At 42.9% G+C, this 12,418-nt stretch overlaps 1 protein-coding gene across 3 annotated transcripts in view; it reads left to right on the forward strand.

Annotated features, from left to right (window-relative positions):
- vps26c (VPS26 endosomal protein sorting factor C) overlaps positions 1-12,418 on the forward strand; it is a 66,236-nt gene that overhangs the window by 37,705 nt on the left and 16,113 nt on the right. For all 3 annotated transcript variants that reach the window (XM_078560303.1, XM_078560304.1, XM_078560305.1), the window contains 2 exons: positions 2,533-2,613; positions 4,061-4,135. In XM_078560303.1, the coding sequence (XP_078416429.1) occupies positions 2,533-2,613; positions 4,061-4,135 (156 nt within the window). The remainder of the gene's footprint in view (positions 1-2,532; positions 2,614-4,060; positions 4,136-12,418) is intronic.

Consider the following 12,418-nt stretch of genomic DNA (forward strand, 5'->3'; position numbering starts at 1 on the left):
CCCTTTCCCTCCACACTGCTGCCCACCTCTTTGCCACCAGCGCTGCCTTCCATACTGCCCTTTTCCTCCTCCACCTCTCCATGCCATACTCATTCTCTCTGCTCACTACCTTTCTTTTCTCCTCCCCTGCCCACCAATAGCCCAGTTACCTAACCGATTCCTTGTCCTTCCTAAGATGTAGGAGCAGAAGTAGCTCATATGGCCCATCGAGTCTGCTCTTCCATTCAGAGAGATCATGGTTGATCTGATAATCCTCAACTACACTTTCCTGCCTTGCCCCCAGAGCCCTTGATTCCCTTACTGTTTAAAAATCTGTCTATCTCAACTTTGGATATACTTAATGACCCAGCCTCTACAGCCTTCTGTGGTTTAAAAAAAATTCACAGATTTAGTACCCTCTGGGAGAAATTGTTCCTCCTCATCCCTGTCTTACATAGGTGACCCCTTACTCTGAGATTATGCCCTCTGGCCCGAGACTCTCCTAGAAGTGGAAACGGCCTCTCAGCATCCACTCTGTCCAACTCCCTAAGAATCTTATATGTTTCAATAAGATTGCGCCTTATTCTTCTAAACTCCAATGAGTATAGGCCCAACCTACTCAACCTCTCCTCATAAGAAAATCCCTCCATCCCTAGGATCAACCTAATGAACCTCTGGACTGCCTCCAATGCCAGTATATCCTTCCTTAGATAAGGGGACCAAAACTATTCACAGTATTCTAGGTATGGTCTAACTAGTGCTTTGTGTAGATTTAGCAAGACTTTCCTATTTTTATACTCCATTCCCTTTGAAATAAAAGCCAACATTCTATTTGCCTTCCCTATTACTTGCTGAACTTGTATGCTAGCTTCTTGTGATTCATGCACAAGGACCCCCAAATCCCTCTGTGCCACAGCTTTCTGCAGCCTTTCTCGGTTTAAATAATATGCAGCTCCTCTTTCTTCCTGCCAAAGTGCATAACCTGACATTTTCACCTTAACTGACCTGATCGTTGATCTCAGCACTGAAACTCCTCTAGCATCTGAGTTTTTAAAAAAAACTTGGTAGCTGTTCCACACTGTTATCCTGCTTCAAGGTGCTGACATCCTGAGGGTTTCTTGAGCAATGTTGGAATTCTTGGAAGAGAGAGTAAAGAGTTCATTCTGACCCATGAATCTGTTTGAAACATTACTGTTACTGTGCTTGCCATGTGCATAATCCAACTATATACAAGTCTTTTTACTCTTGTCCTGAGATATAGCGCTGAACGTGGGGCAATTTCAAGCTGTAGTAGCCAATATCTGCACTCACTTTGCTTTACAATAAAGATGGCAATATGAAATGTTTTACAAAAGTTTGTTTTTAATCATGGAAAAATAAACTCTTTTCTCACTATCCAACAAGGGAGGTGAATTGGTTCACCAGATTCACAAATAAATGTGTTTTCTGGTGGTTTTTAAATTGTAGATGTTGGCACATGAAACTCTATTCAAATTGTCGTATTTACTGTTTATACCAGCTGAAACGAAGTGATGCAGCAACACTGCTGGCTTTATTTTAACAAACCATGTGAAAATGCATTGTTTTTATTTCACAAATGTGGCCTTCATTACTGTTTCATTTTAGAATGATACATTGGTTTTGTTGCAAGTATTTTAAAGAAATAACTTGGCTATTCATTTCAAGTTGTGTTAGTTGGTGGTGTTTGAATGTTTTATGAGTTAAGTTTACCTGATTGTTGTTTGCTGCATTTATATCAACTGATAGCTCACATTTCCTTCAAACACAGTCTGCGTAGGTGCAGTGAAGTTACTATGATTGTTGTGAGCTGAAAGGTGCCTTTTTGGTAGAACAAATGAACTTAAAAGAAAACACTCGCATGTTGCAACTATTATGCCTTAGAGGAAATGTTTTGATTTAAGCCTTGGTGCTGAACCATGATCATTAAAATTGGTATTGAGGATCATGAATATCATCGATTTGCTGAGCTCAGTGACTGCCAGCTGGAGATGAACCATTTGGCTAGATTGCCCAGATGGTTTGTTTCTAACAAAAAACTACTGCGGATGCTGGAAATCCAAAACAAAAACAGAATTACCTGGAAAAACTCAGCAGGTCTGGCAGCATCGGTGGAGAAGAAAAGAGTCGACGTTTCGAGTCCACATGACCTTCTGTTGAAGGGTCATGTGGACTCGAAACGTCGACTCTTTTCTTCTCCACCGATGCTGCCAGACCTGCTGAGTTTTTCCAGGTAATTCTGTTTTTGTTTTGGTTTGTTTCTAGTTCAAATAATCCAAAATTGTAAGTCGCTTCTAGTGATTAAACCTATGCTGCAGATTTTTGGTCCTTTTGTAATGATTTGGTATCCTTCGCTGGTAGTGTCAGTTATGGCAAAGCTGTGATAAACAACCCTTCACAGCCCAAGGATGCCATTCTGTGAACTTGCATTTCTGGAAGGCTGCTTGTGCAAACTTGTGGATACTGGATCTTGGTCTATCTTTAATTAGGTTGTTCTGTGTCCGAAAGTGTGATTGACTATTGTGCTTCTTTTAGTACACACTACGTTGTGATGTGCGTCGACCATTGCTTGCCAAAGACTTGACCAAGAGCTGCGAGTTCATTGTGCATTCACTGGTAAGTGCAGACCAGCTTTTTAAAGACAAGGTCAGGAAGAATAAGCATGTTCGTCTCCCTGAGGACTCTGAGGTCATCATTGATTTATGTGTGAAGCCAATAAATGGGGACATGAGGGGCAGAGGTAATGAATCGAGTGTAAGTGGAAAGGAGGGAGAAGAAAGCTGTGTAAGGAGCCTCTAATGAATGAGAAATCAATGCTCAAAAGTTCAAGATAAGCCTCAACAGGGAGAAACACAGCATGAAAGAGAGAATAAAAATGATCAAACGTGTAAAAATTAAGCAAGAGAAGTTGAAATGAATCAATCATTGATACATCTGATCAAGTTCAGAATGTTGACAACAGTCAGCTGAATTTTGTCAAGGGAATCCAGTTGTGGAAGGGCCTGTTTGCTTATCACAGAATTTTAACAACACAGAAGGAGGCCTTTCGGCCCATTGTGTCTGCAGTGTCTCTCCAAATGAGTATGTTGCTTATGCTGAATATAAGCATCTTTTTCATTATGGGCCCAATTTGCTAAGTTATGCTCCTGGTGTGAAGACTGTAATTGAACAGAAAATAGTGGGGATATGAAGCTTTTTCAACATGTGGTCCCAGGAGAAGAGGCTCCTATGGCTGCACATGTTTGGGAACTCATGTCTTCCTAGTATTTGTGTAAAATGCCATCCATTTCCAATTTCTGAAATTTGTATGTTACAATGGTAGGATACTGAAGTGTGGAGGAACAGAGGGACCTTGGAGGCTATGTGCAGAGATTCCTGAAGGTGGCTGGACAGGTAAATCAGGTGGTCAAGAAGGCATACAGGATATGTGGCTTAATAAACTGAGCATAGATTGTGAGAGCTTGGAGGTTATGCTGGTACTGTATAAAATACTAGTTAGGCCACACCTGGAGTACTGAGTGCAGTTTTGGTTGTCACACTACAGGAAAGGTACAGAGGAGGTTTACGAGGATGTTGCTTGGGCTGGAGAATTTTATTTGAGGAAGGATTGAATAGGCTTATTATTATTTTCTTTGGAATAACAGAGGCAGAGGGGGGGACCTAATTGAAATTGGTAAAATTGAGGGGTCTAGATCAAGTGGATAGGAAGGCTCTATTCTTCTTAGTTGAGGTGTCCATAACCAGGAGGCATAGATGTGTAGTGAGAGGTAGAAGGTCTGTAGGAGATTTGAGGGGAAGTGTTTTCAACCAGAGGGCGGTGGGGACCGAGAAATCACTGCTTGAAAGGGTGGTAGAGGCAGAAACCCTCAACATTTAGGAAATACTTGGATATGCACTTGAAGTGCTGTAACCTACAAGACCAAGGACCAAGGGCTGCAAAGTGTGATTAAGCTGGATGGTTATTTGTTAGCTGGTGCAGACACGATGGCCTGAATGGCTTCCTTCCATGCTGTAAGTTTCTGTGATTTTGCCTTCTTTTAAAGTTTATTCTTTTCTTTTAAAGCCTCAGAAGGGGAGGCTGACCCCCAGCCCTGTGGACTTCAGCATCACTCCTGAATCACTGCAGAACGTCAAAGAGGTGAGCACCACTGTTGGTAAGACCTGAGTCACCGTCTTGTCAGGAATCAAGGGAACTGGAATAAATAAGTAGCCAATCTGGTATGTTAATCTTGAGAGGTGGGTGTAGGCACTAAGGTGAGTCCTGGAATATTTCTAGATGAAACTACAGAGCTGGTGTGTATGGTACAAGAAATGTATGGGCGCCTCAAGTCAACAAAGACTCACTTCTGCTTCCTTGATTGAGATGTGATTCTGCTGGTATACCAGTGGTCTGGGTCAGATTATAATCCCTGACTCAGCATTTAACCGTAACAGCTTGATTGGAGGATGGTCTCTGTTGACTCATAGTTCACTCTCATGGTTAGATCATCTATTTGAAGGTACTTTGACATTTGCATGAACTGGTGATTATCCATAGCTGAACCCGTTTTCCCTCTTGGACAGTCAGCAGTTCTTGTACTTCAGCTCGAGGATAGAGGTCTTGTGTTTTCTATTGTGACATGCAAGCTACTGAATGAATGTGTTTGCTTCGATTTTCCCAGATGGTTCAAAGCTAACAGAAGGAAATTTAAACAAATATTGCCTTACTGACCCCACAGGCTTGCCCTGTGGTATCATAGCACTGAGCAGCAGCAGAATGCCAATGTCTCATGGAAGTAATTTCTTCTCAGATGGTCAAATATTGTGTTCAAACGTGGAGATATTCCAGCTGTCATTTTGTATGGCAATAAGTTTTAGGGTCTTGCACTTATGGTGGTAAGTAACTTGATTTGATCCTGTAGCGCTTGTCTCAACAGAGCCTGCATCACAGTGGAACCAGATTTGTTCAGTGGTGCTCAATTAGTTGCACCCCCTACCACCCATTGTATTCCCCATTGTTCCCAACATTCGTTTGACATTATAAGACCTAGTTCTACTCTCAGTCATTGTGGTTCAGGTTCCAATATCAGCTTGACTTGGTTTGCCCCTTGCTTCTGATTTAGAAGGACGTAGAATTAAATTCCATTCCAGGGACTGAACACATGATCTAAGTTGACTCTTCAGTGCAGTATTTTGGGTGAGGAGGAAGGGATTGTCTTCAAAGTCTTTGGATGAGATATTGAATCAAGATTTCAGATGCATGATGCAGTGGTTCAGCTGGAAGTTAAGGGTTCCATGGTAACATTTGAAGAGTAAGAATCCTCCTGGTATCTTACCCAATATTCCTACCTGGCCCAACTTCATCCAAAATACAGATCACGTGGAAGTTCATTGTTGCTTGTGGGTGCAAAATAGCTCCTGCATTTGCATTCAATAACTGTCACTATGGTTTCAAAGTAGTTAATTATGTGTGAAGTACTTTGAGGCGTTTCTGACTGACAGAATAAGACCATAAGACATAGGAGCAGAAATTAGGCCATTCGGCCCATCGGGTCTGCTCCGCCATTCAATCATGGCTGATAAGCTTCTCAACCCCATTCTCCTGCCTTCTCCCCGTAACCTTTGATCCCCATACCAATCAAGAACATATCTATCTCGGTCTTAAATACGCTCAATGACCTGGCCTCCACAGCCTTCTGTGGCAATGAATTCCATAGATTCACCACTCTCTGGCTAAAGAAGTTTCTCCTCATCTCTGTTCTAAAATGTCTTCCCTTTACTCTGAGGCTGTGCCCTCGGGTCCTAGTCTCTCCTACTAATGGAAACATCTTCCCCACGTCCACTCTATCTAGGCCTTTCAGTATTCTGTAAGTTTCAATCAGATCCCCCCTCATCCTTCTAAACTCCACTGAGTACAGACCCAGAGTCCTCAGACGTTCCTCATATGTTAAGCCTTTCACTCCTGGGATCATTCTCATGAACCTCCTCTGGACCCTCTCCAGGGCCAGCACATCCTTGCTGAGATACGGGGCCCAAAATTGCTCACAATATTGTAAATGTGGTCTGACCAGAGCCTTATAAAGCCTCAGCAGCACATCCCTGCTTTTATATTCTAGTCCTCTTGAAATAAATGCCAACATTGCATTTGCCTTCCTAACTACCGACTCAACCTGCAAGTTAACCTTAAGAGAATCCTGGACTAGGACTCCCAAGTCCCTTTGCACTCCAGATTTCTGAATTCTCTCCCCATTTAGAAAATAGCCTATGCCTCTATTCTTCCTACCAAAGTGCATGACCTCACACTTCCCCACGTTGTATTCCATCTGCCACTTCTTTGCCCATTCTCCTAACCTGTCCAAATCCTTCTGCAGCCTCCCCGCCTCCTCAATACTACCTGTCCCTCTACCTATCTTTGTATCATCTGCAAATTTAGCCAGGATGCACTCAGTTCCTTCATCTAGATCATTAATGTATAAAGTGAAAAGTTGTGGTCCCAACACTGACCCCTGCGAAACTCCACTAGTCACCGGCCGCCATCCTGAGAAGGACCCCCTTATCCCCACTCTCTGCATCCTGCCAGACAGCCAATCTTCTATCCATGCTAGTACCTTGCCTCTAACACCATGGGCTCTTATCTTACTGAGCAGTCTCCTGTGCGGCACCTTGTCAAAGGCCTTCTGGAAGTCCAAGTAGATAACATCCATTGGCTCTCCTTTGTCTAACCTACTCATTACCTCCTCAAAGAATTCTAACAGATTTGTCAGGCATGACCTCCCCTTGATGAAACCATGCTGACTTTGCCCTATTTTACCATGCACTTCCAAGTATTCTGAAATCTCATCCTTAATAACGGACTCTAAAATCTTACCAACGACCGAGGTCAGGCTAATCGGCCTGTAATTTCCCATCTTTTGCCTCACTCCCTTCTTAAACAGGGGGGTTACATTAGCGATTTTCCAGTCCTCTGGGACCCTCCCTGACTCCAGTGATTCCTGAAAGATCACCACTAATGCCTCCACTATCTCTTCAGCGATCTCCTTCAGAACTCTGGGGTGTAATCCATCTGGTCCAGGTGATTTATCCACCTTCAGACCTTTCAGTTTTCCTAGCACCTTCTCCTTGGTAATGGCCACCATACTCACCTCTGCCCCCCCGACTCTCTTGAACTTTGGGGATGTTACTCGTGTCTTCCACCATGAAGACTGACGCAAAGTACTTATTCAGTTCCTCCGCCATTTCTTTGTTCCCCACTACCACTTCTCCAGCGTCATTTTTCAGCAGCCCAATGTCCAATTTGCCCCTCTCTTATCCTTTATATATCTAAAAAAACTCTTGCAATCTTCTTTTATATTACTGGCTAGTTTACCCTCATACTTAATCTTCTCCCTCCTTATTTCTTTTTTAGTTGTCCTCTGTTGGTCTTTGTAGGCTTCCCAATCCCCTGGTTTCCCACTACTCTTCGCCGCATTGTATGCTTTCTCTTTAGCTTTTATGCTGTCCCTGACTTCCCTTGTCAGCCATGGTTGCCTTGTCCTGCCTTTAGTATGCTTCTTCTTCCTAGGGATGAATTTTTGCTGTGTCTCCCAAATTACTCCCAGAAAGTCCTGCCATTGCTGTTCCACTGTCTTTCCTGCTAGGCTCATCTCCCAGTCAGTTCTGGCCAGCTCCTCCCTCATGCCTCTGTAGTTGCCTTTATTCAACTGTTAATACCGTTACATCTGATTCCAGCTTTTTCCTCTCAAATTGCAGGGTAAATTCTATCATATTATGGGCACTACCTCCTAAGGATTCCTTCACCTTAAGCTCCCTTATCAAATCTGCCTCATTACACATCACTAAATCTAGAATTGCCTGTTCCCTAGTGGGCTCCACCACAAACTGCTCCAAAAAGCCATCTCGGAGACATTCCACAAATTCCTTTTCTTGGGATCCACTACCAACTTGATTTTCCCAGTCTTACCTGCATATTGAAATCCCCCCATGATCACTGTAACCTTGCCTTTCCTACATGCCTTTTCTATCCCCTGGTGTATCTTGTGCCCCACATGCTGACTACTGTTCAGAGGCCTGTACATAACTCCTATTATGGTTTTTTTACCTTTGCGGTTCCTCAACTCTACCCACACAGATTCTACATCATCTGACCCTACGTCATTTCTTGCTATCGATTTAATTTCATTTCTTACTAACAAAGCAACCCCACCCCCCTCTGCCAACCTGCCTACCTTTTCGATAGGATGTATATCCTTGGATATTTAGCTCCCAGTCCTGATCCCCTTGCAGCCATGTCTCCGTAATGCCCACCACATCATACCTGCCAATTTCAATCTGTGCCACAAGCTCATTTACCTTATTTCGTATACTGCGTGCATTCAGATACAACACCTTCAGTCATGTATTTCCCGTCCCCTTTCTCATTGTCATCCCTTTTTCTGATGTGCTTGAAGTTAGATTCCTAGCCCTTTCCAAACACTCTGTCCTATTTTGTGTTCTGGAGACTTTAATAACCTCTCCTGAGCTCTCCTTTCTTCTCAGTTTTTTCATAATTTTTCATGAAGTTGAATCCACCCCCCCCCCCACACGCTAACCTGTTGCTTTGTTTCCCATTAGTCATACTTCTTGGAGTTTTACCCTTCCCACCCCCCCACTTTCTAGTTTAAAGCTGTTGACCACCCTATTTACCCTTTTCGCTAGAACGTTGGTCCCAGATTGGTTCAGGTGGAGACCGTCCCAATGGTACAGGTCCCTCCTGTTCCAATACTGATGCCAGTGCCCCAAGAAATGGAACCCCTCTTTCCCGCACCACTCCTTTAGCCACGTGTTTACTTCACTTATTCTCGCGTCCCTATGCCAATTTGCATGTGGCTTGGGTAGTAATCTGGAGATTATAACCCTTGAGGACCTTTTCTTTAATTTAGTTCCTAGTTCTTGATAATCCCCAAACAGGTCCTCTTTCCTAGTCTTACCTATGTTATTTGTCCTGATGTGGACCACAACAACTTGATCCTCCCCCATGAGGTGGTATGTAAATGTAAATATGAACATAGGAACATACAAATTAGGTGCAGGAGTAGGCCATTTGGCCCCTCGAACCTGCTCCACCATTAAATAAGATCGTGGCTGATCTGATTGTTGGCTCAAGGCCACTTTCCTTCCTCCCCCTATACTGTTTGTCAATCAAGAATCTATCTAACTCAGCCATAAAAATATTCAATCACTCTGCCTCCATTGCTCTCTCTGGGGAAGGGTGTTCCACAGACTTGCAACCCTGTGAGAGAAAACATTTCTCCTCATCTCCATCTTAAATGGGTCACCACTTTTTTTTAAAACTGTCCTCTAGTTCTAGTCTGTCCTACAAGAGCAAGATCCTCTTAGCACCCACGCTGCCAAGTTCCCACATGATCTTGGATGTTTCAGTAAGATTTCCTTTTATTTTTCTAAACTCCAGTGGATGCATAACCAACGTGACCAGCCATTCCTCTTGGGTAGCTCCCTCATTCCAGGAATCAGTTGAGTGAATCTTCTCTGACATAATTTTCTCTGACATGCTTCTTATCCTTCAGGAGCAAAAGTAGATCTTTACTTTCATGTCTTATTTGTTCTTTGTGACCTGTTTGCATGAATAGGAAATCACTTTTTGTGTCCTGTATTATCCAAGCCTTTACTGGATCACAACTGTGATCTTATTTTCAGTCACTGGCTAATTTAACTATTATTCAAAGCTCTTCAAATCAGGTCAGTTTAAATTTACTTCATGTAAAACAACAGTGCTAGTCTGCAGGGTTCGTGAACTGTGAGCCCCTATTATAGATCTTTTGCCATTCTAATGCAGTGGTCTTTTGGACTCATCTTCGGGTCACCCCTCATTTAAACACATCTAATTAAATTGGATGGGAGGCATCGTTACCACTGTATGTGTTCAAAAAGCCCCAAGTTGAGTCAAATGTTTCTCATGTTGCGAAGACCCAAGACAAACTAGTGACTGAGTATTGCAATGCGAGATTGATGCATCCCATAATTATCATCTGGTGGGGGGAAAAAACCCAAGAAAGATTTGTATTTATTTCATGACTGCTCTTCAGACATCTCTCAATCAGGGTCCAACTGATAGATTATGCCACATTGACCATTATAGACAAATAAATTAACATTGCTGTCTAGATTAACTACAGTATGTGATCAAACTTTTTGGCATATGGATCCAGACCGATTTGTGTTATGGCTTTCACATGAATCATTCCCTGCACAGGAGTTGTTCTGTTGCTGAGCATGTGCCACTGATATTCTGTGTAGAGAATGAGGAAAGACGCAGGAAGAAAGTGACTACTGAGTTGGGTCTTCAGTCTTTATATGTCCATATACCCAGAATTTTTGATGGGGGTTAAGTAGTTTGCTTCACTTGAGAAAAGAAAAGAAAGATTTGCATTTATATAGCATCTTTCACAACCTCCAGACATTCCAATGTGCTTTACAACCAATCAGGTATTTTTTGAAGTGTAATACTGTTGTAATGCAGGAAACACGGCGGCCAATTTGTGTACAGCACACTTCCACAAACAGCAGTGTGATCACAACCAGATAATCTGTTCAATGTAATTTAGATTGAAGGTCAAATATTGGCCAGGGCACAGGAGATAACTCCCCTACTCCTGGTTGAATTAGCGCAATGGATTTTTTGTGTCCACCTAAGAGAACAGGTAGCACCTTGGGTTTTACTGGCCGAGATCTTCCGCTCCCAGGGGGGGTTGCACCCTGGAGGTACTCCCAGAGAGTCACCCAACACATCTTCTGAAGTCCCCCAATAAGGACTGTGTGGGAATTGCTTGGGAAGTTTCAACCCTGCACCTGGAACCCAACGAAACTCCACTTTAAATCGGAGACTTCGGATGGCTCCGATTCTCTTAGCAGATTAGTTACCCAGGAAAAGTTACAAGGATTAAAACCAGTTCTAACTCCTGGGTAACTAATGTCCCCCCTATGATCCTCCATACTCTCCACCCCAACTGCCCCTCCATCTGATCCATCCTACTCACTTAGCTTACACACTTCCTTCTCTCCTGTCAAAGTGGCTGGGACCTTTAGTTGCCATAGCTGGTAAGTTTAGTATGTAAAAAGGGGGCATGGATTCACTTTCCCCTGACGCAGCCAGAGTGCACAGTAGGGACTTGCAGAGCAGCTGGTCTGCCCATTTCTCAGCAGGCCTCTGTTGGAAGTCTGGGTGAGAAATGTGCAATCCAGGGTGAATAAAGAGTGGAGTAGCAATCCGATGCCACTCCGTGGAAGGTTTGCCCCAATATCTCATTAAAAAGACATTACATCCAATGAAACAACACTCCAACACAGTACTGAAGGAGTGCCAGCCTAGATTTTTTTGCTGAAGTCTCTGGAGTTGGTCTTGAATCCACAACCATCAGACTGAAGGTAAGAGTGCCATGGCTGAATGAGCTGCAGTGGAGCAGGTGCTATATAAAACATAGTAGGAGTAAGACACACTGCCTATCTGTACTATTGTAATATTTTGTGTACATGTCAGTATAGTTTCCCCAATCCCCATGGAGCTTGGTTATATTAGACTATGGACCATGTGCTGCCTTGCTATACAAGGAATCTAATTTCTATTAAGTAACATTTTTGCCCAATTTATCATGTCTACATTCCAAGTTGTGTGCACTCACCATCTGTGCTCTACAATCCTTGTTGACCAAACTGTTGAAAACTAAATAGAATAACTATTGGAAACCTCCAGCTTCTGTTACACATAAGAATACAAAAACCTCTTTGTGCAGGTGGAACTTCCTTGCTTGTGTTTTGCTGATTGCACAGTCAAATGCAAGTGATTGCTGGTTCTCCTAAAGGGACTGTATTATGTCAAGTGTAGTGGCAGTCAGTTGACTTGATCTGATTACACTGATCTGTGTGCTTCGCTGAGTTATCACCTCAGACTGGAGAGAAAATTGCATTGTTGTTACTTTGTCCTGAATTCTAGCCCCACAAAGTAGTGATAAGAGGAAGCACTGTGCGCAGGCATGTTGTGTGGCTTTCACTGAAGCATCTTGCGACCTTGCTTATCTCTGATTTGCATCTGCATTTTAAAAATCTTTCCTGTCAAAATCAATTTTTGCTATCAGTGGATACTTATATGTAATACAATTTTGTCACCATCTGTCAGACAACAGGCCACAAAGGGTACAATCAGATTAGACTTGAGTTTTTTTCATTGCTAAACTGGGACTTAGTCTGTAGAGTTTTGTACTTTTAGTTGGGTGGCAGTAGACAAGTGCAAATTTTGTTCTATCTTTCAGTTTCATATTGGATTGGTATGGGATTGTGTTATTGTTTTAGATGGTGTAGAAGCCTCTAGTATGACTGGTGGCTGGGCATTTTCTGTTGTTACTGGTTAGGGGATGCAGTGTTGGTTATGACACTGAGAGGCTCCCTGCAC

This window comes from Cetorhinus maximus, chromosome 16 (assembly GCF_964194155.1).
Source record: "Cetorhinus maximus chromosome 16, sCetMax3.hap1.1, whole genome shotgun sequence".
NCBI lineage: Eukaryota > Metazoa > Chordata > Chondrichthyes > Lamniformes > Cetorhinidae > Cetorhinus > Cetorhinus maximus.